The sequence below is a fragment of the Mesocricetus auratus genome, unplaced genomic scaffold (genome assembly GCF_017639785.1).
Source record: "Mesocricetus auratus isolate SY011 unplaced genomic scaffold, BCM_Maur_2.0 Super-Scaffold_4256, whole genome shotgun sequence".
Classification (NCBI taxonomy): domain Eukaryota; kingdom Metazoa; phylum Chordata; class Mammalia; order Rodentia; family Cricetidae; genus Mesocricetus; species Mesocricetus auratus.
In genome coordinates this window covers 49,072,371-49,098,231 of record NW_024429182.1, presented here as the reverse complement: position 1 = coordinate 49,098,231, position 25,861 = coordinate 49,072,371, and the positions used below count along the sequence as shown (strand labels likewise).

The window sequence follows — 25,861 nt, the reverse complement described above, 5'->3', positions numbered from 1 at the left end:
GCCATGCCTTCATCCAACCACTCTTCTCCTTCTAATACTTTGGCACGGTGACATTACCACTCCTCCAAGCACCTCTGCCCTCTCCACAGAGGCCAACCTGATGTACTTGGCATCTTCTGGGCAAAGGGCCTGGATTCCACAGCTGTTCCTGACAACCTGGCAACCCTGAACCTTTTCTGTCTTGCCCCCTTGAAACTGCAGGGTCCCCCAATGCCGAGGCAAGGTTGGTCCTGACTGTGAAGGAAGCTGGCGAGGTCTTCTTCTCTCTTGTGTGGGCGCTGGGCTGGTAGAACCAAAAATAGGTCGTAGGGAGTAGAGTATGTTTGAATTCTGCTCCTCTGGGATCTCTGAGGCCCTTTGTGACCCTTAGTATCACTTCTAAGAATCCTTATAGTTCCATGCCAATCTCCCATCCCTAGCAGCTTCTCAAGGTCTGCTACCCACAGCTAGGGCCCTATGTCCCCCATTTCCAACCACCCACAACTCCCCTTTGCCTGGCACCAGGTAGGAGTGAGATGTGCAAATTAATTCCTGTGTGACTCAGAACAGTCCCTCATCTCCCCTCTGGTCCCACAGGAGCCAGTACCTCTTACAGCCTGGTCTCCTCATCCACCCGTCTCAGGAGCACCTGTGGCCCACTGTTGTTTTGTTAATAAATAAATAAGTAAGTAAATAAATAAATAAATAACAGATACCTTATCTGCTCCTGCTCCTCATGCCCTGAGCCAGTTCCAGAGGGTTCCTATGGTATTCTCTCTCCCTCTGTGCTTTCTCTCTGTCTCTGTCTCTCTGTGTCTGTCTCTGTCTGTCTGTCTCTCTCTCTCTGTCTCTCTGTCTCTGTCTCTGTCTCTCTCTCTCGGTCCCTCCAGGGCTCATCCTAAGACTAAGGCTTTATCTGATGGGAGCTCTTCCCTTCCCCCATGGTGCTGGCCCCCAGACACTATTACTCCTGTTACTATAAAGAAAGGGGTGTCAGAAGGCAGCAGAAACTAGATGGAGAAAGCAGACCTGTCCCTTCCCATGCACACCCATGAGCTCCTGCTCCAGATTGCCCAGCCACCTCTGCCCTGCCTGCAGCCCCCCCCCCCATCCTTTATCCTCTTTGTCCCAAAGCTGGCCTGGCCTGCCTCCTTAGTCTGTCTGACTGCCTGTCCCCAGGCTGGGCAGGGCCTCAGCAGGCCTGCAGGGGTCAGCGTTGCAGTGGGTAGGCAGGACAGGCAGGACAGCAGTGGGAAGGAGGAGAGAGGGAGAAGTGACCTTGCAGTGAGCCAGTGAGCAAGGCCAGAGAGAGAAGGGCTGGGAGAGAGAGGTTAGGCCCTGAGGGATTCCCACTTAGTCACCGGACTTCTGGGACTCGGTTAGTCCAACTGGACAGCAGTGCCTGAAGCCTCCATCTGTTCCCCCTTCCACCTGTTAGTGGACTCTGTCCCCTACAGACACAGACACTCCATTAGGCAGGTCATTCCGTAGGGGTAAAGGTGATTGCATATATATATATATGTATATACATATATATACATATATATATATATGCAGAGGACTTTGGCATGGCAAGGTAATTGTCTAAGTCGCCTATCTACTCCCTGGGTACAATTTAAGGGCCACGTCTGTCAAACGGTTGGTGTGAGGCTGGAGTTAGGGCTGAAAGAACAGACTAAGTTTATGGTATAAGGACCATGGATGGGGTCAGGTCCAAGGCTGGGTGTGGAAATCCAACAAAGCCAGACTATCCCACAATTTTCCTGACAACTGCTCTCCGGGGACATCCCTCGCCTAGCTGACCCCATCTGCACAGGCTCCCTTTACTGTTGTGCCTGTGTCCTGTGCTTGGGGCAGAACTTAGTACTTCAGAACACATTGTCCCTCCAACAGGTATGGCAGGGAGGGGGTCTGAGGAGAGCAAGTCTGACACTGGGTTGGGAGAGGATGACCTTTGGGTCTAGGGGCCCCTCTAAACAACAGAGTTGCTGTGGAGTCAGGCCTCTCACTAACTCTATGCTGTTCTGTGGTCTTGGGAGGACAGCTTGACCATCAGGCTAGGTGTCTATGAACACAAGGATTGAGAGATCAGGTTGGTCCTGAAGCTCCTCTTTGATGGTAGGGGTGCCACAGAGGTTGGATCACGGTGATAGGTCAGCTTGTGATAGGTGGGAGGAAAGCTACAAGGCAGGGGATCAGGTAGGTGGGCATCCAGTAAACTAAGAGAGGTCTTTAGGCAGCTGGTCCGGGCCCTAGTTGACCCACAGGCTCCGAGGGCAGCAGAGCAAGGGCCCTCCAGCCCCTATATGAAGCATGTCATGAGGGAAGGGCGCAGGAGGAACATGCGGTCCCCTCCTATCCACCTCCACCCTCCACCCACCCCTCTCTTCTCTCAGGGACTTTGAATTCTTATTGAATCTGATGGACCGTTTTCAATAACTGCTTCCCCCAGGGGAGTGAGGCCCAGAACAGCAGGGGAGTAGCTGCTGAGGGGGGTATGTGGTGGCTGGGAGGCTCAGTCCTGAGTGGAGGGGGAGGAATTGGTTCCATGGGCTCCTCAGAGATACTGAGATGTTCCAGGTGGGCACAGACATCTGTCTCTGTGTGTAGTCCCCATTCCATGGTCAGTGCCCACAGGTGGCACTCGTGGCCAATGAGGTCAGCTTTTTCTATCAGGGCAGTCACTGCTCTGGCCAGGTGCCGGAGCCAGCCTGTGCCAGGCTAAGCCTGGGTACCCTTCTACCTTGCCAGGGAACCCCAGCCAGTGGAGCCAAGAGAATTGTGCCAGTTCCATGGACATTGAGGTGCTGACCTTCAGGCAGCAGGGGGTAGCCCTGCTGGGCTCTGTCCAATTTGCCTCTGGAGGGCCAGGCTTAGTCTCACCCAGCAGAATTCCCTGAGGGTTGGACCAGAGTTGGCAGACAGCATGGAACCTGTGGAAGGGACTGGAGAGAGCTCAGCATCTATGCCTTCATTCCAGCCCGTTGGAAGAAAGGTGGGCTAGCTCATCGGCTACTCAGGAAGGCTTGGCAGCTTCTACCCAGAAGGAACTCTTGGGAAAGGTGTGTCACCCTGGGTGGGTGGGCCTGAAACTGAGTTATATGGTGGGCTGAGATGTTTGGGGAATTGGTATATCCACGTGATAGAGCATGTGGGGCTCCAGTGAGGGGGAAGGGGAAGACAGGATGGTGGTAGAAGCTTGGTGGCTGTGTGTACCTACGTGTGTGCGTGTGCGGGCGGCAGCTGGCTGGCCGTAATAGCTGTGCTCAGTGCCGAGTGCCCTGCCCGCTGTAAACAGCGGCTAATGAGTGTATTCATAGCGAGGTGCATTGAGGTGCGCGGGGAGCTGTGACGGAAAGCTTTGGGGAGGGCCCCTCCCCCAGCCTTGTACTCAGCCTGGCAGGGTGTGGGCTCTCTAGGGATCCTGCCTGCCCCCTGCCACACCCTTAACCTGCCACCTTAGCCACCTCTGAGGCTTCCATCTTCAGGGAGCAGGGCCTCACCTAGCTGTAAGCATGCATGGGTGTGGACATGGGATGGTTGTAGGAGTATTCTGTATACAGATACAAGGTTACTCTGATGCTGTGTGTCTGTGTCTCTGTGTGCAGTGTGAGTGTGTGTGTGTGTGTGTGAGTGTGTGTCTAGCTGGATTAAACTGAACTCATCTGTGCATTGGTGACTGTCAGATTCTATGCACATTTGTGTGTTTGCATTCCTCCCCAAAGCCCTAAGAGAAGGACCGTCCCCTGTATCAATAGTTACCCTGATAGTGACAGAACCAAACATTGTCAGAACAGTATTATGCTTCTTGCCCTGCTCCTTCAGTGTCCTTGGAGTCTGGGAGGATGAGGGCTTCTGGGGCTGCTTGATGGAGAGAAAGGGGTGACCCTGTTCTTACCACTGGAGAAGGCAGGGTCTGAGTCTCGGCTTCAGTCAGCTTCCATAGCTACTGTTTGCATCAGCAAAAAGGGGCTTCTGGTTTTTGCACCTCCAGAAAAAAGAGAGAAGGGGTGCCAATGAGTCTGTCCTAACTGGTTGGTGGTGTGTGTGCCTGCTTCCTACCAGGGCTGGGTAAGTGAGAAAGGGGTGCCTGCGTGAAGCCCCAAACAGGGGAGTAGAGGAGAGAGCTGTGTGGCTAATGTGTCCAATTAAATTACTTCAAACCCTGCCGCGGCAGTTGCTCCCGGTGGGGCTCTGGGTACAGATTGGATCCGTCTCATTACTACGGGATAGTGTCAGCAGGACCAGAGAGCTGTGGCTGGCTTGGCCAGCCCAAAGTAGGCTCTCTCCTGCTCGGCCCAATCTGAGTACATCAGAGCCCCCTAGAGGAGCTGCTTATCTCTAGGACCAGCGAGATATTAGGGTTCCCTGTCTTTCCTATTTATGACCCTATGTATAGCAGAACCGCCCTGAGCCCCTGGTTTCTTCCTCCAGGAATGGAATAAAGTTGTGCTCTGCAGGTCGTGTAGCTTAAGGAATTCCTTCTCAGCTCATCCAACACCTCCCCACTACTAGTGTTAGCAGACGCACTTTAGTAGCAAGCTCTTATTTGCAGAGCACTCAGTATATGCTAAGCACTTTACATGTGTGCTTCCAGGGATGGCTTACTTAAGCCAGGACCCTTGGACCCACCCCGCTGTCTTTGTGAACTCCTGCGGAGGTAATTGTTGCTGTCTCACTGGTCTCCTGCTGCCTCAGTTTCCTCCTCTCTGAAATGGGCATGTGGATGTTTCTTATTTTCTGGGTGGCTGGAGGATGAGGAGCAATGAGGCAAGAAAAGTAGTCATCCATTCCAGAGCTTCACACGTAGTAAACACTCGTGATATGGAAGGGCAGCTGTTATCAACATTACCCCGTTCTGAGAGATTGATGTGTGGGACGGGGGTTCTGGAAGCTCCAGGAAGGACTTACTGCCTTAGTGGAAGAGTTTGGGGAGGATCTCACTGAAGCCATGGCTGTCAGTATCTGCCAGGCTAGCACAGATTTGTGGAGTGCTTGCTGTGTGATACAGCTCTTCTAAGTGCATAGCACGTCCATTGTCAGCACACCCTGGCAAGGACTCGCCATTAGAAGTCAATTCGGGATTCCAGCCATGCTGCAGGATCCAAGAGCTTTGCCGTAGGAGGAAGCATAGGCTGGGCATTTGGCAACTGGGAGCAAGTACATGCAAGGTGCAGGGGCCTGAGAGACCTTGGCCAGTCGAGGCAGTAGTGAGCAGTCTGAACTTGACTGGAAGGGAGATCCTAGGAAGGAGTACCCTGAGGCCTGGGAAGGTAAACTGGGCCAGACTAGAAAAAGTCTGACTTCAGAAATTATAGAACTGAGCTATTGACAGGAGGAGCAACAGGGTCTCATGTATTCCAGGACGGCCTGGATATTCTGCCGTAGCCAAAGAGGACCTTGGGCTTCATTCAGGTCTTCCTGCTTTTTCCTCCCAAGTGCTGGGATTATAGGTTTATACCACCACACTTAGATTATGAAGTGCTGAGAATTGAACCTGGGACCCTGTGCATGCTAACCAAAACTTCTCCCAACTGAGCCACATCCCCAGTTTTGTTTTGTTTTTTGTAAGGTAATGGAAGTCTTTGGAATAGATCACTGTAAGGAACTATATCAGTGGCGGTGTGGGAGACGAGATGCTTGGCAGCAAGCTGGCAGTGGAGTTCGAGGCTCACCGGGGACATACCTGCCCAGACTGTCTCAGTTTTCCTGCTGTGGGCCCTGGCCTTAGCAAACCAGTGAATGGGGAGTGGGCAGTCAGATGGTAGCCAGCGTGGATGGGCATCAGCGTGAGAGGGCCTTCTGGCACTGGAGTCATTAGAAAAGGCCTCTCAGAGGTGGTGAGGTGCCAAGGTGAGTGGTCTCAAAGGCCCCAGAGACGTAGGAGATACTGCTGCCGAATAGGTCTGCACCCTATCCCTCACTTCGGGCATCAGGGTGAGGCCATAGCAGGAACCACAGAACTCACACTCATGCTGCCAGGTTTGGGCTGCAGAATCTCAATAGAGCTAAACTGTCTCCATGACAACTAGGCAGGCCACCTCCCCTCCATGCTCGTGGCCCCTGGCACAGGGGCCCATTTCCAGCAGGGTGTGGATATATCTTCCTATTTCCCTAAGGAGAGGTCATTCCAGGAAAACAGCTTTACACTGAGGTGCTGGCCGCGCACACTCACACACACACACACACACACACACACACACGTTGCCATTTGAGTGTGTGTGTGTGTCTGTGTGTATCACCTTGTTTTCTAGGTTATGTAAATGAGGAAACTAAGGACCACAGAGATAGAGGGTCTTGGATAGGTTATTCCACAAGTCAGGATAAAGAATTTGAGTTATTCTTAGTCCATAGCCTGGGTGCTAACCACTGAGATATGCTGCCTAGTGCTTCCCTTATCCTACTAGGATCCCAGCCAGCCTGTCTCTCAGCCCATCTCTCAGAAGGGAGTGCTTAGAGTTGGTTTGGCTGCAGAGTTGGACTCAGAGGGTGTCCCCAGCACCTTCATAAACCCTTTATTCTCCAGTCCCTGAATGGAGTAGAGGTCCCTTTCTATTCTGTTTTCATTCTTCTCCAGGCGAGGTGAAGGGATTCCTTGCCAGATCTGGGGAAAAGGGGAGGAGCCCCTCACTCATTGCTTGGCACCTGCCAGCCTGGGAGGAGCCCAGTGAATTGTCTACATGGCCCTCCCCAACCTCATTCCTCCCTCTCCAGCCCCCGCCTGGTTGGGGAGGTGCGAAGGGAGCGATTTCACAGCCTGTCAGCTGAGGCCTAAAAATACCCAGAACTCTGAAATGTTTGGGCAGGGGGAGGAGAGCGTAGGGACCAGGGATGGGGTGGAGGGGTGCAGTTAAAACTCAGCCAGAGGAGCCCTGGTGGTACCATCACCCTGCTTGGGAGTGAGGGCTAGGCCCTCTGTTCCCATGTCCCCCATCTGTCTCATTTGTGGGAGTGACTAAGGGGGGGCTGGCATCCCTAGAATTGTGAGAGCTGAGTTATGACAGTCAGAACTGAGGGAAGACTTGGTCTTTGGTAGGAACCATAGACCCTAAGCCCCCAAACCTCATGCTGATGCCTCTTTCTCCCTTTCCACCCCCAAGTTGGCTGGCATCTTCAGGCTGTGGGAGCCAGGCTGTGCCTGAGCCTGCTTCCTTCCTGGAGAAGGTGCCTGCTTCTGCTAGAGGAGAGGCGTGAGGAAGGCAGTGGGGATGGGGGTGCCAGCAGGTGTGTGATGTGACGTGCCGGCCACCCAGGCACTAGAGGGAAGCAGAGGAGAGAGGGTGTGGTGGCCCACGTCACTACCACGTGGCTATGCATTGCAGAATAGCACAAGGTCTCTACAAACCAACCAGAGCCCAGAGGGGTGTGTGTGTGTGTGTGTGTGTGTGTGTGTGTGTGTGTGTGTGTGTGTGTGTGTGTGTGTGCGCGCGCGCGCATATAAGCATATACTAAAGTTGATTTCTTCTTGGTGCTGGAATGCTTGTGGACATGTGTGACCCAGCATGGCTATACCAGGTAGACAATGATTAAGAACAGATGAGCAAGCCCCATGCAGGGAAATGACCAAGAGAGTGCAGACTGACAGGCAGAACACTGGGGTTCTAGATCAAAAATAATGGGATTCTGGGCTGGGGAGATGGCTCACTTGTTAAAGTGTGTGCCTTGAAAGCATGAGGAACTGAGTTCAATCCCCAAAATACACATTATAAACAAAATCCCGACACGGTGGCACACCCTTGTAATCTTAGCACTGAGGAGGAAGAGCTTGCCTGCCAGCCAACCCAGCCACCTTGGTGAGCTCTAGGCCAGTGAGAGATCCTGTTTCGGGAAAAAAAAAGACAAAACAAACTGAGGTGGAGCTGGTGTGACGGATCAATGCCACCAAGCCTAATCCTGTGATCCCCCTGGGATCCACATGATGGGAGGAAAGAAAAGCTATTCCACGTTGTCCTCTGGCCTCCACTTGTATGCTGTGGCACCTGAATGCTCCTCCAAACAAAATAAATGATAAAGATGTAAAACACAAAACAACACAACAACAAAAAAACCAGGGTGGACGGCTCCTGAGGAGCAACATCCATGGTTGTCCTCTGGCCTCCATATGCGTATGCACACACACACGCGCACACACACACGTGCACATACACAACATGCACACACCTTATTGAATGTGGGACCTTAGGATACTGCTCCCTTTTATGTAACAAGAAAAACCACAGCCCTATGGGCATTTTGGGCCTAGATTTCAGAACTGGGAACTCAGATAATGCCATAGTGGAGGGATCTTCTGGACAGTGGCCTCAACATGGCTGACTGGCCATCTGGTTAGAACCATTTCACTGGGTAGCTCTTCCGTATATCAGTTTCTTCACTATAATAGGGTGGTAGGGTTGTCATGGGGATCAAATGGGATCCCACACATCATGTGGTAAGCAGGTGACACACTGTGCCTAGTAAGTGCTCAATAATGTTAGCTGCCATTGTTGCCTTTGCAGAGCCCTCCCATCCAGCCCTCCCCCCCCCCACCTCCACTCCCCTCTTTTTGGCTTTTCTTTCACCCCCTGGCCACACTTGTCCCTCCCATGTGGTACACGACGTCAAGGTCTGACAAAAAGTGCTGACAGCCAAGATCCACATTCATTTTCTGTTGCTGCCCGGCAGAGAGTGGGACCCCCCTGGGACTCAGCCCCGGAGTCCTCCGTGTCTGGCTCCCTCGCCCACTTGCTATATGACCTTGGCCAGCCGCTACTTCTGTGCGTGTTGATCTTCCTGCTGAGACAGAGAGGCTGCAGCGCACAGCCGCATGCTCAGGTCATGTTACTGTGACCCAGGAGGGTCCCCTGGAAGGGGTTACAGGTTGGCATGGAGCAAAGTCAGCTGGCTGTCCCCAGAATGTGGAACACCTTGGGGCACGAGCTAGCTGGTGATGATCATCATGCCTGCCCGCGCCTGTGGCTGTGTAGGAAGTATGCAGGCCTGGCCGGCTGGGGACTGACATTGGGGAGGCTCAAGGACAGCGATGTAGAAATAGCCCTTCTTGGGGCCCTGGGAGCTGCCACTCCAAGTCGTTCTCCCCCATTCTCCACTCCTCCCTGGGGGTTTGCAGTGATTCCTCCCTCCCCCCTGTCCTTCCTGTCTCCTTCTCCCTCTTGGAGTCTCCCAGTATCTCCCTTTTTGCCATCCTCTTTTGTAGTCTTGGCCATCTTATGGTGTGCCCTCTTTCTCTGAAGAACCGGAGATCTGTCTCCTTAAATTCCTTCCTTCCTTCATCCGTTCCATGCCTTCCCCACATCTGTGTTTTTCCAGATATTCTGGCCCCGTCTGCTGCCCAGGTCTCTATTATACCACATGGGTGTGTCTAGGCTGCTTCTAACTCCTGGTCTCCTGGCTCACTCCCATTCAGCCACCCCCCACCCCAGCATCTTCACTTCCCTTCTTCAAGTCCTTGAAACTCCTTGACCCTCCACTGCCCCCACTGCCCTGACCGGCCGGCTGTGACCCAGGAAGTGTTTATGACTAGTGCTGCCACTCACTGCCTCCACATACCCTCATCCCTGTGGGTTGAGAAAGGGGTCAGTCTGGGGCCCTGGGACTGGCAGCCTCGCTTCCTAATTAGCAGGAGGTAATTGCCTGGAAGAAAAAAGCCATTTAGAGTGAGACTCCAAGACTCCAACTTAGAGCTGAGGCAGCTGGTGGCCTCTGGGGAGCAGGAAGAGGGAAAGCAGCTCAGGTCAGGGCCTCACAGAGCCTCGTGGCCCCGAGGATTCTCCAGCCCTGTGTACACAGGGCCCAGCCTGCAGCGAGCGGGAAGTGAGCACTGGCCTGGCAGGCCAACCACCTTCAGAGGAGCTCGCATCAAAAGGCTACTTAGGGCCAGCCGTTTATTCCTCTGAGCCTGATGTTGACTCCTGTGAGGTCAGAGCCAGGCCATTCCTGCTTGCCCTCGCCCCTCAGTATCACGGGGCTCAGTTCGGTCAACACTTAGTGAGGCTACAAGTACTGCCGAGGGCAAGGTGTTTCTGTCACATGCGAGTGACTCTCAGCTGAGAGGTGGGGGTGGTGGAGGGAGAGTGGTCTTGCAGATATCTGAGGGATGGCGAGGCCTCTGGAACACTGGATGACGGTTGGAGTTTGAGGGTGGAAAGATAAGGTTTCTCACTGCAGTCTTCACATCCACCAGCTCCATTGTTCTGTGTGTTCCTCCTTGCTCTCCGAGCCCCACTCTCTTGGTTTGTAAGAGGCTGAACATGGCGCTTCCTCCGACGGGTGTTTGTAAGGCTAACGGGTATGATGTTTGCAGAGCTCTTAGCATGGCGCTTAGTGCATAACAAGTGCTCAATGAATGGTACTAGATGGCTGTACTGTAATTAAAGTAAATTAGCTTCACTCCTTCCCTGAGTTCGGAGAATCTGTGGTTCAGTGGTGTCTTTACTCTGATTTTATCTGCTTTGCTTTGTTTGTTTGTTCTGAGGTAGGGCTTCAGACATCCCAAATTGGCCTCCTGATCTGCCTGCCTCCACGTCCTGAATGTGGAATTACAGGTGCGCACCATAATCCCCATCTTATGATGTCCTGGGAACCAAACCTAGGACCTGGTGCAGATTAGGCAAACACTACTAGCTGAGCCCTACTGCTAACCCCTGACTCCTGCTTTTTGTTTTGTGGGATTGGGGGGAGTTTCTTCAGTCAGCCAGGTTAACAGAGATCTGTGGAATCACCAAGCACCTGTAGAATAGGAGTGTCTCGTGGGTATCTTCTCCTTCCCAAGCTCCTCACTTTTCTCTAGGACAGGGCTATGAGATGGTGGCTGTGGGGGAATGGGGCTTCTGCCGCGCCCTGAGGGAAGCAAATTATAGGCATTTTCTGGCCTAGCAGTGGGAGGAGAGATTGATGTTCGTCAAGTCAACACCGCCCACCACCTGGAGGTTTGGCTTGGTGCACTCTGGTCATCTGTGTTCAGTCTGCTCTGTGACCCAAGCAGCAAGGCGCCCAACTAGGCTAGGACAAGGACGGACGAGTTCGAGCGTGCATGCGTTGGGCAATGATGCAAGCTCAGTGTGCCAGATTGCCCTAGGAGCAGTGAGGGGGCGGCGGGGGCCAGGCCTTCTGCTGCTCCTTCCCTGTGCACCCTGCGCCACCACTGGGGACCTTCTGTGCTCCTGCTCTGGGTACAGTTCCAAGCTGCCACTAGGAGGCAGTGTGGCAGACTGCCTAGAGGGAAGAGGGTGCGGTATTTTCTTTAGCAGAGAGACTTGTGACTCGCTGGGACCTCACTATCTAAAGAAAAGGAGCTCTGGAGGTCTTCTGGTGGCTTCAGCTGGGGTTTGTTCAGGAAGGGACCGGCAGAGGACATAGAGGTACTGCGCTATAATTGTGAAGAGGTTCCAGTCTCTTGAGTCTTGCTCTGCTCTGGGACTGAGGACTGTTCAGCACCAAGGACAGGGAACGCCAGGCCTACACCTGTTTCAGTACCACGGGCAGCACTGAAGGGCTCAGTGGCTCAGACCTCCTACTCACTAACCCTGTGACAGATATCTTATGATACAGTGAAACAGCACACCCAGGAGGAACACCCTACGCTCTAGCGACAAGGCTGGGAACGGAGAGCGGAGTGAGTAGCCCAAGGTCACACAACTGATGGGTGGCACATCTGGATTCAGATCCCTACCAGTGTCTCTCCATCCTTCTTGCCCACATCTGGAGTCCCTCTCTAGTTACCTCTTACCTTCTTAAACATCTCAGGAAACTGCTTCACATAATCTTGAATCTTCAAGAGCCCTTGAGCTGGCAAAGATTAAGTGTACTCCCCTTCCCCTCCCAGAACCCTGGCTGAGTACTTGAAATTCAGGATGGATGAGTCCTCACTCATGTGGCCTTTGTGACTCCAAGGCTCAGGTGGGAGGAAGCCAGAGAAGGACAGGTGCCCTTCCTGGCCCATAAGGAAGCCTGTAGCCTGGGGAGGTGGAGTTGAGTCATTAGTATGAGGAACTGTGTGGTGCTCTGAGATCCTCCAATGAGATACAGCACTGCGCTCCAACCCCAGCCTCTGTGCTGCTGTGTATTATTAATAACAATAAGATGCTGATTTAGGCCAAGGCACAACAATGCATTATTCATAGGAGTAACTAGTGGTCAAGGCTTGTACTTAATCATCACACACCCCGATCCTGCCCCCGCTCCGCACTCCTGCGGGAGAGGCCCTTCCTGTGAGCTCCTCCTTTCTTGGGTTCCTGCTGCTCTGAAGGATGTGATCCTTTTCATGGTTACCCAGGCGGCTCATCAGCTTGGGGCACAAGGTGGGCAGGGAGAGCAGCAGGCTCCTGGATAACTTGGCTAGACACTTGAACGTGTCAGTCCTGAACGGCCTTGATTCTGATGACTTCTCGCCTCAACAGTTCTTGCAGTCTGCAGATAGTCTGTCTCCCCTCCTTTTGGGGCTGAGGATCAGCACTCAGAGCAATCCCATTCCAGGCCAGGAATCGTGGGAGATGAGGGTGGCTGCGGTGTGGGGAGGAGGTGGCTGGACAGAAGATGCCCTCCTGACCCCCATTAAGTGTGATAATGAATGTGAAAGCTTTGGTAAACTGTCCAGCATTTCACAAACTGTTCTTCGCAGTACAGATATGAGCCATTATTCCCCAGGCCATGATGATGTCTGCTGGAAGAGACAGAAGAACTAGGGAAGGTGTGGATAAGACCCTGTAGCTGGCCAGGCCTCACCCCTCATGAGGAGCCTGGGTGGTTGTGGATCCTGACACGTCCATATCCAATTCTTGCTGGACCAGCTCCTGGCCCGTCCGGATAACCCTTCGTTTGATGTTTACTCACTTGGCATCTCCTCTGAATTCTAAACTGTCTGCATGCAGCCGGCCTCTGCGGCCCCTGCCAGCATGCTCTCCCTGGCTCACTCACACATTATCTGTTTTTATTACAGCCAAGGTTGAGGAAGCTTGCTTGTGTTAAGCCCCTATTTTCAGCTACTTGTAACTTTCCAAAACACTTCCCCTCGGGCCTCCTCTTGTTCTTGCTCCAGGTGAGGCCCAAGGTACTGTGTGCTGCTCCTCTGCTTCCTGAAGGACGGCCAGAGACGCTGTCCAGAGGGCCTGGGAGAGGGCCGAGACCCAGCTTCCCTTTGGAAGGTATGCTGGGCTCGCTCCCCTCCTTTTTCCTTTCCTCCTCTCCCACCCATCTCATTTTCTCTGTTCCTTGCAAGGAGAGAGCTGCCAGGCTCCAAGGTGGGTGGCCTGGAAGGAGGAGTTTCAGAGTGAAGAGAGGACAGAAAATTCTACTGACTGCCAAGAAGCAGAGCTCTGCCTGCCTGTTTGGGCTTCAGGGTTTGGCTTAGTGGTTCTGTCTTCCTTTCTTGCCCCTTCCTGGCTTTCTGGTGTGTACTGGGCTGGCAAAAGAAGGGAGATGACACAAGCTTCCCAAGTGTACCCTCCCCAAGCTGCTGGGCTCTGTCCACCTGTAAATGCCCTCCCCCCATTTCCTTATACTGGGCATGCATTTGGAGGGAGGGCTTCTTGTGGAAAGCCATGACTCCAACTTTCACTACCTTCCACCTGGAACACCATCCTGGGGGCGGAGGGGAGTGCTGGGAAGAGCAGAATCGGGTGGGAGGAGGCATGCTCAGGATGGGAAGGTGCTGGCAGATGTAGACCCAGCCACCCCCAACAGCACTCCTCCCCACCGCGTATGTGTGTGTGTGTGTGTGTGTGTGTGTGTGTGTGTGTGTGTGTGTGTGTGTGTGTAGAATAGTGTCCGTATCCTAATCAGTACCAATGATGGAGCCCTGGATACATCCTCTGACTTCTCTCTGTTCTCCCAGCTAGCCCAACTCCAGCACCTGGCCCCCAGCTTCTTCTGGGACTCATAAGCAGGCTTAGCCTCTATCAGCTGAAAGTGCTCTATCAGTCTAACATCTGGGAGGAAATCCCTAAGCAACATATGCCAAAGTAGTGTCTGAAATGCTGGGGAAACTCAGCCCTGGCTTCTTCTGGGCAGTTCTTGAAAAAGAACCCTGTGTCAGTTAGGGTTTCTATTGTGATAAAATACCATGACCAAGATCAACTTGGGGAGGAAAGGGTTTATTTTATCTCACAGTTCTATATCATAGTTCATCACTGAAAGAAGTCAGGGCAGGAACTTAAGGCGAGAACCTGGGGCCAGAAGCCATGGTGGGATACTGCTTACTGGCTTGCTTCTCATGAAGGTTCTCTCTTCTTAAATGATGCTAGCTATGTCAAGTTGACAAAAGAAAGGAAGGAAGGAAGAAGGAAGGGAGGGAAAGAAAGAAACAGAGAGAGAGAAAGAGAGAGAGAGAGAGAAAGAAAGAAAACTAGCTAGAACACGCCCTTCCACTGACTTCTAGGGTTCACTCAGTCTCTTTCCTTTCCCTCTAGCCATTGAGTGATCTAAGACACAGCACCCCTAGAGTAGAACAGAGGAGAGCCATGGGACCAGACGACCTCAAGTCCCATCCCGATTTTACCTCTCTCTTACTGTGTGCTCCTGGGAAGGCTCTGAATCCTTTGATCCTCAGTTTCTTTCACTGTAAAATGGGCATAAGAAACTTACTTTCATTTAATAAGTCCCAGCACTCAGGAGATAGAAGCAAGTGATCTCTGTGAGTTCGAGGGCAGCCTAGTCTATATATTGAGTTCTAGCATAGCCAAGGCTACATAGTGAGACCCTGTCTCACCTCCCCACACCCTCCCCCATAAGAGATGTACTTCCAAAGAAGTGCCGAGAGCTATGAACCTGACTTGGTGCTATCAATGACTATGGCTAAAAGTACTTGGTAAGAGATCAATGGCATACAAGCTGGTGATGCTAAAAGGAGCCTCCAGGAAAGGGGACAGCCCAGGTTGAGAGTGATGGGAAGTAGTATGCATAGGTAGTATCCATGTCACCATCCACGAGTAAAAATGTGAATGAATTTTGGGGGGACAAGCCTGTGTATAGATCTCTGGTGGGCCCAGTGGTCCTGGTTGAGGTGTCTGGTCTATGCCCAAGGACAGGGAATGTGGCAGAAGGCCAGTTAGTTTAAACTTGGAGGAAGAAGACACTGCTGTGTCCTCAGGGAGGGCTTCCTGAAGGAAGCTGGCTTTCCTGAAGCTGGATGATTTCATGCATTTAGCAATTATCTCCGCAGCCTCTCTATGGATGTTTGGCTGTAGAGGCCATGGATCTGGGTCTCAGCCTTCCAGGTAATCCAACATAGAAAGAATATAGAGAGCTAGTTATAAATCCCAAATAGTGAGCTGTAATAGTTCCAGTACATATAAAGGCTTATGGAAGAGAATGAAAACCAACTTCAGTCAAGTGCCTTGAAGAAAAGACTGTAAGGAACAGCCATCCAGTCAACTTGACACAAACCTAGACATATCTAGGAAGAGGTAATCTTACTTGAGAAAATACCTCCATCCAGATTGCCTGTAGGCAAGTCAATAAAGCATTTTCTTGACTAATGATTGATGTGTGAGGGCCCAGTCCACTGTGGGTGGTACCACCCCTGGGCAGATGGTCCTTGGTGTATAAAAAAACATACTGAACAAGCCAGGAGGAGTAAGCCTGTAAGCAGCGCTCCTCCATGGCTTATGCTTCAGTCTCTGCCTCCAGTTTCCTGCCCTGCTTGAGTTCTTGCCCTGATTTCTCACCGATGGAGTGAAAATGTAAGATTAAATAAACCTTTTCCTCCCTAAGTTGCCTTTGGTCATGGTCTTTTTCACAGCAATGGAAACCTAACTAAGACATCATGCAAAGCTTCCTGGGTGCATGTGGGAAGGGTGGAATGTGTGTGACTAGGCAGTACAATAGAGCATGTCTTGGAACATCGTTCCACTCAGAGGGAGCCCATTGTAGCATGGTAGGAAAACACAGACTCAAGGGCCGTTAGTTCTCCAGATCTCTGTTTCTTCCTCTGTCAGTGGGGAACACTAAGTAGCCCAGAGGTGATATGCAGAAACTATCTGCCACACTAGGTGTCCCCAGTGAATGTTGGCTGTCGTTTAGTCCTGACAACAGTACACCAGGAGATCATCTGCTGGAAGGAAGAGCATGGAAACCCACTCCGGGCCTTGCTTGGGCTACGCAGATGGCCATTGATGTAGCTGGGGCTTGAACCCAGGGCAGGAGAGTACAAGAAACCTACTGTCCCTAGTCTGCTCCACCTGGAGAGGAAAGAGGGGGCGATACGGGAGTGGGCAAATGACATCCAACTCAGGAGTGAGAGTTCCAAGCCAGAGGAAGCACCTGAAATCCCAGGCCTCATGAGTGATAGAGTGAGCTGAACATCTGCTCGTGGGCCTGGTCATGGGCATGCATGCATATGTGTGTGTGTAAGCATGGATATCTGTGTAGGAATGGATCTCCATGTTACATGTGCGTGAGAGGGTTGTGGTGCCTGTATCTGTGTTCTTTGTGCACATACCCTCCCCCCAGCAGGCAGCCAGTGAGCTTGCCCTCAGAAGTCCATTGCTTCTCAAGCAGCTTCCCCAGGGCATCCAGCAGCCCGCGGTCCTGTTTGATTCTGTTCATCCATAAATCATGGCTTGCTGAGGAGATGAGAGGCAATGGAAGCAAAGCCTTACCAACCCGCACCGGGTCTACAGTTCACACCTGAGACCCAGCCTGGCCTCCAGCTGTTGCCCCTACCCCACACCCCCATGTGCCAGCCCTTCCCCTTCCATCCTTCCATGCCAGAAGCACTCACTGATGCCTGCCATAAGGACCACTTCCTGGGGCAGGGGGTGGGTAAGCCTGCAGAGAATCCAATAAACTGTGACCCTTGGCCCCTGCTGTCCTGGGGTGAATGAGAGCGGACCGTTCAGTGTCTCATTCACTTCTCAGTAAGCCCGGCTCCCTGCCCCAGGTATCTCTGGTCCAGGGCACAATGCACTAATGCTATGATAATAGCCACCATTTATTGCTTACTCTGTGTCAGGCACTGTGCTAAGCACATTATATGTGCTAATTCCTGTTAGTCTCCCAGTAGTCCCAGGAAAACTGTGCTATTATTAGTCCTCGCTTACAGGTAGAGAAACCAAGGCATGCAGGGATTAAGGCACATGGCTTGGAAGAGTCTGAGCCAGAATTTGAGCCCAGAAGTCTGGTTCTAGAGCCGCAACGCTTAAACACTACACTCTAAAAGACAGGTACAGTGCCGTGGGAATGCTGAAGCAGAAGACACTGATCGATTCTCATTGGGCAGACTAAGCAAGGCTTCACGGAGGTGTTTTCATCAGGGTCTTGACAACTCAAGGGTTTGGGTTTGTAGTGCAAAGAATAAACAGAGTCCTGGTTCGGAGTGTTTGTGTGTGTGTGTGTGTGTGTGTGTGTGTGTGTGTGTGTGTGTGTGTGTGTGTAAAAGAGAAAGGCTTGGAGACTGTCATTAACGCCTCTCCCATCTCTTCTCTTCTATCTTGTTTGGGTGACAAATGAGATAACATATGCAGGCATTGAACATTCAACAAATATTTACTGAGCACGTCTTTGTGTGTCACCAAGGATACTGGAGTGAGTGAAGGATTGACAGTCTCTGTCTTCACAGGTCCTGAAGTGTGGTACACAGTGGGTGCTTAATAAATGGCAGATTCCCAGGGCTATTCTTACTCCTAGAGGCCTGGGAGTCTTTCTCATTCATTCTTCCAACAAGTATTTATTGACCACCTACTATAACCAGGCTCCAGTCTCCATGATGGAATAGTTTCACCTAAGGAACTGATCTTTGCCCTCATGGAGCTGACCTGCTAGAGAGTTCTATACACAAGCTACTGGGCTCCCTTCAGAAAGAAGACACCTCCTTGAGTCTCCTTTCTTTGGGGTTTGCTTGATGATGTGGGCAGGACGACACGACTCAGTTTGGTCATGAATGAGTTCCCATGTGGTGACATGCCCAGCAGAGGCCTGGGCAGAGGGGCAGCAGTATGTCTGAGCTCACCCCTCCCTCCCTGAACAACCCCATACAAGCCCAGAAGGCTGGTTCTGCTTAGCTCCTGGTTTGTCCTGCCTCCCAGATCTCCCAATGTCATCTGTCTGCCCTTGTCTGTGTCTCACCCCTGGGGACCCAGGATGTCTCCTCTGTCCAAGGAGAGGTCATGGAACTCCGCCCTGGGCAAAGGCTGCCTAGGGCCGCAGCATTTCCTCTCCTCAAACATTAATATGCTGACGATAAGAGGACTTGAGACCATGCATGTCATCTGAGGAGGGATAGAAGAGCTGGGGCGGCTTTGCCTGGAGAAGACTTGAAGGGGACATGAGAGCTGTCGGCAGGGATTCAGAGGCCTGTCAGGTGGCAGAGCTGCCCGAGGGCAGGCTGAGGACCGCAACTGTGAGTTCCAGGGAGACAGATTGGACTCGGCACAAGCTACAGCAGCCTCCTCAGTGTTGTTTGCAGGAGAGCCAACCTCCTGCAGGAACAGCTCCCTGTCAACACCAGGGCTGTCCAGAGGGGATCATGCATCATGGGCTTGACTCTGTGACTTCCAAGGTCCCTGGCAGCCCAGGGACACAGTGACTCCATCCTCCAGGAATGGTTCCTTCTGGCTGGCAGGCGAGAACACGCTTGTGCCCCTTGATGGTAACAGCACTTGAGGGCATGCTGGCCAAGGACATCTTGTCACTTTTATTCCCAACATCAGTGCAATTTGTAATGGCAAGCATTTGTTTCACCCTGCCTTCAAGGGCTGTGCGAGGGATGCTGAGGGGGCTGAGGGATCTTGAAGGGGAGGAGTCAGCTCCTTGAAAGATAATAGCATCCACACTGCAGGAGACCCTAGAGCCATCGTTCCAGAAGGATTCAACTTTGCTCAGTATCTCCTTCTTCAAATGTAATTTTCTTCAAAAGCCCAAGATGTAAAGCCAAGGGAAATGATGCTGATTTGATTGAAGAAGGCTTCAGCCTTCTCTACTCAGAGCCTGCTTCTGCAGACCCCAAGGGAGTCAAGGGAAATCTAGGTGTTCCAAAGAGCACACTTTGAGAACCAGCAAGGAGTGTGGATACTGCGACAGACTGCCTGGTCCTGTCCCTCAGTTACTATCCACTTGCTAAGTGACTGAACATGATATCCGAACCTCTTAAGCCTCAGTTACCCTATCTGTAGAACGAAACCAATTTATGATCCTTATCTCTCTTATTGTCATGAGAATGAAGTTGTCCCTGTAGGTGAAATACCTGGAAATCCTGGCTCATTGTCTGAGTTCGGAAGAGTCAACTCTTTTACATAGTTGACACTCATGTCCCAGACATCAAGGACTTGTCCATGGCCATAGGGTAGGACCAGATCAGAGCATCTTTGCTGCACATAAAGCTGACAGGAATTGGGCCCAGGGGTTTCCTGTGATTAGGAGTGAGCAGTTGGCTGGCAGGTGGTAGGCTGGTGAGGACTGAGTGAGGGCAATGTTTCCTGGGAGGTCTAGGAAGTTGGTTTGGCCCAAACAGCCTTCTAGAAAGAAAGGGTGGTAAATAGGCTCCTTGGGGTGCCACAGTGGTGGGCACTGAGTTGGGGGCCCTGAGAGCCGAGAGAGACCCACCCGTCTCTCCTCTAGGAGACATCTATGCAGGAGAGGCCCAGAGGAGAGGAGACGCAGAAGCTAAAGCCACAGGAACCAGGACCAGACAGATACTGTCAACTCTTAATTACCACAATCACTGGCACCGAGAAGCCCATGCAGGCTCCTCTGTAAATAAACTGCATCTTCGTGATTTAGGACACGTCCCAGTGCACACATATTTAGAGCTCATGTGCGCTCTTTGTTGCTTTCCCTCCGCTCACTCCCCCACGTGGTCATTTTTGGTCCAGGTTTTGCAGTCTATACATTTGTTTTGGGCTAATGTTTACAACCCCCTGTGAGGAAGACAGAGGAAGCTGTTAAATCTGCATTTCCAGAGGAGTAAACTGAGTGCTCATACTGCTCATCCAGGGCCATGGAGTTAGGAAACGGGATCTGTGCAGAAACCTGGGGTTTTCCTCCCACAGAGGGGCTCCACCCCTCAAATATGAGACCGCAGGATGCTTAAGGTGGAAGCCTCAGGTGACTCTTGTGAGCTTCTGGGACCTTACAAATAATGCTGAGGAGGCTGGAGCCAACAAGGATGAGAAGGCTGGAAGCAAGCCAAGGGGCTTAGGATGGAGCTGACAGAAGAGGGCTTCCAGCGAAGCCAAGTTGAGTTAATGTGGCCCGAAAATCCCAGAGATCCCCTTTTGATTACACATTCACTGTTGAGTCTTGGCCAAGCCCTTAAGGGAGTCTGAAGGTGTTCAGAGGGCAGGTGGCCTCTGGGCCTGTTTACTGCTCAGAACTAGGTCTGGCATGTGGAGCACAGGAAGGCCACACAGGAGCTGTGGCTCTTCCAAAATCATCAATGGACCTAGGGGCATAGATGTGCTCTCTCCCTTTGAAAGGGGTACTGTTTACAGGATGAGTGTTTGAGCAGCGTGTTTCTTCTGTTTGTCCTGATGAAGAAGCTGAGGAAGCAGGGAAAACTTCCCAGGCTCAGGCAGAAAAGGCCGAACTGGTAGTGAAAAGTGCCAGAAAGGAGGGGAGCGGTGCTTGTTCTGGGGGCTCTGGGATGGAGGATGGCCCTGGTCCATAATGATCTGACTGTGCATGTCCTCCTCAGGGGCGCCCACCCGCGATGTCCTGCTGGTCTCTGCCATCATCACCGTCAGCCTTAGCGTCACTATCGTCCTCTGCGGCCTGTGCCACTGGTGTCAGCGCAAACTGGTGAGGCTCTTGTGGGGAGAAGTTTTGGGGCTGGGCCCCACCCTGAACCCTGCCATCCTGCATTTGCTGGCTTCCAACTCTATGGAGTGCGTAGGCAGATGACCTGTCTGCCGACAGTCAGGGACAAGTGCAGACAACTTCACACCACAAGCTTACACACACTCTTTTGTTTGAGTCTTGGTCCTATACATCTTTTTATACCCAGAGGCACACACATCGGGGACACACATAGATCACTACACGGGCAGGTGGGTGCGCTCACATGCACCACCTCACGCATAAAGAACTGCAGACTGAGAAATGAGGCCCTCTGAACCCCTTACTAGTCGCACCACCCTTCCCCTCCCCACGCCCCTCAATGGGCGTGGCTAATCCACATAGCCTCCTGACCAATGAGAAGGCGCCGCCTGCCCCGCCCCACCCCCAGCCTCCTGCGCATCCATCCTGATTCTCCTGGTTTGTACAAGCACAAACGGCTTCTTTTCATTTTTAACGAGGGCTGGGGAATTAACGAGCGGGATTAGGCTATCAATAAGTAACGAGACTGTCAGGAGGGACATTCATCACCCGAGGGCGCCGGGAGGGAGAACTGTGAGTCACCCATTCCTCCAGCACTCTTCAGCTAGGCAAGTGCCGCTGTTCCCGCAGGACCCCCTTGCTGGGCCCTGCAGCCTGAGTCCCACCTCCCATTCCGCCCAGTAGCGCAGTGGGACTTTTGAGGGCTACAGGGAATGATCTCAATAGAGGTTCAGAGATGTCCCAGGGGCAGGGCAGGGATCAGGCACCCCTCCACCCGCGTTCAGAATGGGATAATTGGGGCAGCATACACAGAGGGACCGTAAGGGCAGGAGTAAAGCTGGGTCATAGACCCTGAGTGAGTAGAGACTGCATGCCCCACTCCCATGTAGGAAGAGAAGGGGCAAGCACCTTTGGAAAGAGTTTGAGGTCTGGTGAGGAATCTATGAGGAGAAGCTAAGGGACTGATAACCCAGCATGGCTCCTTCAAGAAGGCAATTTTGTTTACTGGGTGAGTCTCTCCACCCTGGGGTAGATAGGCAGCTCCTACCCCTGGGGAAGTACCAGGGGTAGGAGCCCTGTGTGAGTGTGAGCTATCCCCTGCTGTGGGCAGGAGTGTGAGCTAGCTGCCATCCATTGTTCCTTGGCCCATCGTATCCGCCTCAGAATTTCAAGGAAGGTACTGGAAGGAGATGGCCTTCGTGCCCTGAGTACCGCTGTCTTCTGAGACCATGGAAGTGACTGCTCTTGGTGTGTGCCTTGTAGGGCTGGCTAGACTGTTCCTGCCTGTCTGTGTTTGAAGGCAGAGGAAAAAGGTTGTATGAGCTGGTGACTGGGTGTCTGTCTGTCTGTCCTGTGTCTGAGTGTATACATACTGGTAAGCAGTGGATGTGTATCATTTTCTCAGATCCCTGTGTAACTGAGGTCTGCCCCATGTCCTAGTCTTCCCTGCATATGCACTGTGCCACTCTGAGTGTGTGTGTGTGTGTGTGTGTGTGTGTGTGTGTGTGTGTGAAGACACCCTTTCCAAGACCAGAGTACAAACGGCCTCACCCCACCAGCATCTCTGTTGAGAACAGAGTGTGAGACAGGTTTGTTTGTAGTTGGAGAATTAGAGTGCCTTGGCCATTTGAGAGGTTCTGAACCAGCAACCTCGCTGGCCCAACCACACTGCAGCCTCCAGCTAGGAACCTTTCCAGGGTTCCAGACCACAGTCTGTCTCCCTGGACTTGGGCTTCATAGAACATCGCTCTCTCAGGACGCTCCCCACCGCCACGACCCCAAGCTCCTGGCACCATGGATCCCAGACGACAGGACCCTTTCTACCCAGGCTGCTTCCTTGGTCTTTAGAAGGGACCTTAAAACACTGTCCTCACAGACGGTGGCAGCTGGGATCTCTTTGCCTTCCTGTGCCCTCAGTCCCAGTGACACGATACTTTGACAGCCCAGATCCCATTTCCAGACATTAATAACTTCCATAATCTTCAGCTGGCTTTTCCAGATCATCCTGGCAAGTCCCCTCCCTGACAAGCAGGTTCCTCTCAAGCCACCCAGTATCTCTGGGACCTCACCTAGGTTTTCTGTTAATTTGGGTTGTCCTTGAAATTCTCAATGCCCCAGCCCAATCCTTCCCTGGGTCCTGTCCCACATAGCACTCTGGCTCCTGCTGCAGAGTTAGTCTGTGCAGACAGCAGGAAAAGTTCTCTGAGCTGCAGGTGGGCGGCAGTTAGAATCTCCCCCAAATGCTCTAGGCCATCAAGATCACCAACTCCAGTCCTACCTGGCCTTGAGGAAGGGGCAGCTGAACATCCTTGGAAGATGGCACTAGCCAAGGCTAGCTCTCCTGCAAATACCTGAAAGAAAGAGGAGCAGGTGGACAGAGTCTCAAGGTTTCCCTCAGAAGGGCCCTGTGCTGCCCAGATCCTGGGGAACAGTGGGACTCTGGCTCCTGCCTAAGGTCCTTGGTAACCACAGCACGGCCCCACCCCGATGGTCTCCGTCAATGTTTGGAACTGTTTGGGATTTGAACCTCTAAGAAACAGATGATGAGAGAGACCAGAGAAATGTGAGGGAGGGTGGCTCTGTGGACCTGAAGGCCTGACATCTCTGTATTTGGGTTTGAATATTTGAGCTCAGGGAAACAGCTTGAGGCCCAAGCCTCCGTGTGAATGGGGACATTATGAACTACCTGTAGGAGCCAGATGCCACTCTAGGTGCTGGAGAGTGAAAAAAGCCTTGCCTTTGTGTGACTTTGTGCCAGGAAGTAGGAGCTGACACAAATAAACAGAGAAACTGATGCTGTCTGGTACCGGGAGCCCCTTCTCCAGCGGACCCATGTGGTGACATCAAACTATTCCAGAGGGAGGATAGAGAGGTCAGAGAGGGTGGAAAGGTTGGCCAGGGTGACATGGGGCACCCGTGGCTCTGCCAGGGCCACACCAAGGTGCCCCGAGATGTAGAGGTGCTGCATGTACAATGGAGGGAGGCCTCTGCACTCCACGTGTTCCTGGGAGCTTTGCTGCAGTTTCCTCAGATTCCCGTGGCCGGGAAGGGGCTGCAGCTGGCGGGGGCATGTGGGAACACGGCCGTGGCAGCTTTTATTCTGTGTTTGGAAGGATGGAATAATTGACTGTTATGGCTACAGTGTCGGTGCACATGAGGGAATGTGCAAGCATACACGTGCATGCTTGCACACATGTGTGTCTGCACTTGTCTGTCCCCACTCAGCTAGTTCAGGGCCCGTTAGCAACCAGGGGTAAAGGGGTCTGCAGGGCAAACCTGGCCCCTGTCCAGCCTGGATCCTCAAACTGCACCAACCCAGTGGTGCCTGGCCCAGGCCTGAGGCCCATGGGGTGTTTGTGAGGATGCTTGGTGGCAGCTAGGAATGTTAATGGGGCCGGGCTCTACATGAGCTAAATTTAGAAACCCAAACTGAGAAGGTGAATGGTGCTCACCTTCCCAGCAGCAGGCCTGGTTGTTGCTGTTCTTCCTTGCACTGGTGAACCTAGGATGCCCATCCCTGCTCCTTGTCTGCCTACACTGGGCTAAGCAACTCTGGGGGCTGTCCAGGGGCCAGGAAACCTTGAAGCCCCTAGGGTCAGGATGTATGTACTCTCTCTTCCCAAGATTATCTCTTACAGAGGCCTTGTCCCTGCTTCCTAGCCCTAGGGCATGGGGACAGAGAGCCCCCAAGCAATGACCAACAATGCTGGCAGGCTCAGGCACGTGGCCTGCTCCCCGCCCCCACCACTCACATCATTGGCCACTGCCAACCTTGCCCTGCAGGATGCCACCCCCACCATCTGGGGGTGGTGACGTGGACATTGTGACGTGGCCAGGCGCCTGAGAGCCGTCTGTCCACAGCAGAGGGAACTGTGTTTCTGGGAGCTGGGCCAGAGGCACAGGAGACAGGCAGACAGGATGGCCTGATACCTGAGGGTCAGGCATGAAGGATTGTTTGTAGGCAGAGGCAGGTCCTAGAACCCACAAGGTTCATGGTCGTGGGACAACCACCCCACAATGACAATAATCCCTCACAGGGACTCTAGACTTTGTTGATAATCTAAATTCTAGTCTCTCTCCTTTCCTCTGGAGCCCCCGCTCTGGAGAAATGGGGAATGCCCAGATCTTCACCCAAGAAATAACCCTGATACTGTCTCCACAGGGCAAACGCTACAAGAACTCCTTGGAGACGGTGGGCACGCCAGACTCGGGGCGCGGGCGCAGTGAGAAGAAAGCCATCAAGTAGGTGCCAGGCTGCCAGTTTGGGGGTACACAGACAGCCCACATGGGAGAAGCCCCTTCTACCATTCCTCAGACCTACCACACACACATCTAGTATGTCCCTCACTCCCTGAGGCCCATGCCCACCTCCTTGGTCTCAGAACCCTGGACAACGCCAAGGCCCCCTTTTTCCTCTTATGCCTCAGACCCTGGGATTTTGGCTGCCTCTCACGCATAGCCCTATTGTGCCATGCTAATTCTTCTGTCCAGCTCTCAGTGTCATACACACTGTCCCCACCCCCCTGGCAGGCCCCTGGGCCCTTCAGTCTCTCCCCAAGACCCTACTTCTGGGCTTGGAATCCTCTCCTCATAGTCTGAGTCTCCTTTCTCACTCTCCTCACATGCTCCCAGGGCAACCTGGAAAGGGTGGCAGACAAGCCATAAGGACCCCAGCTGGTCTCAGTGCTGAGCCCGGGGAATGAGGCCCATGGGGAGGGGCTCAGTCCTCCAAGTGCATCTTGTCCCCCTTTGGGTCCTGTGGATTATACCCTGCCTAGAGTTCCCCACCGAGAGCTAAGAGCCTAGTCCATAGACCAAGACCACCTTGGCCAGCCCTCTGCTGAGAGTCACTAGGAGAGTCCACATAGGGCTCAGGCTCTGAGAACAGACCTTTCCCTGCCTTGCTGTCCATGGAGACCAGGCCTTCATAGGGAGTTCTGTCCAGCCCACCTGGATGGGATCAAGTCTGCTGGCCAAGGAGCTTTGCCTGGAAGCTGAGCCCCCCCAGCCCTCCCCCTCCCCCTTCCCTGTCAATTCAAGGCCCTCCACTTTCACTGTCCCTTCCCCTGCACCCCTGCACCCCTGCACACCCTTGCCCTCCTGCATTACTCATTCTTCCCTTGCTCCCCTATCCATT

General features: G+C 52.8%; 1 protein-coding gene across 7 annotated transcripts in view; it reads left to right on the top strand.

Moving 5' to 3' along the window:
• The window catches only part of Syt7 (synaptotagmin 7), a 58,445-nt gene that overhangs the window by 1,763 nt on the left and 30,821 nt on the right, over positions 1–25,861 (top strand). For 6 of the 7 annotated variants that reach the window (XM_040747836.1, XM_040747815.1, XM_040747799.1 and 3 more), the window contains exons 1-3: positions 14,776–14,845; positions 20,603–20,706; positions 24,887–24,966. In XM_040747836.1, coding sequence (XP_040603770.1) covers positions 14,791–14,845; positions 20,603–20,706; positions 24,887–24,966 — 239 coding nt within the window. In that variant the 5' untranslated portion in view covers positions 14,776–14,790. Of the gene's footprint in view, positions 1–14,775; positions 14,846–20,602; positions 20,707–24,886; positions 24,967–25,861 lie in introns of those variants that run through there. The other variant, XM_040747795.1, reaches the window with a different exon arrangement.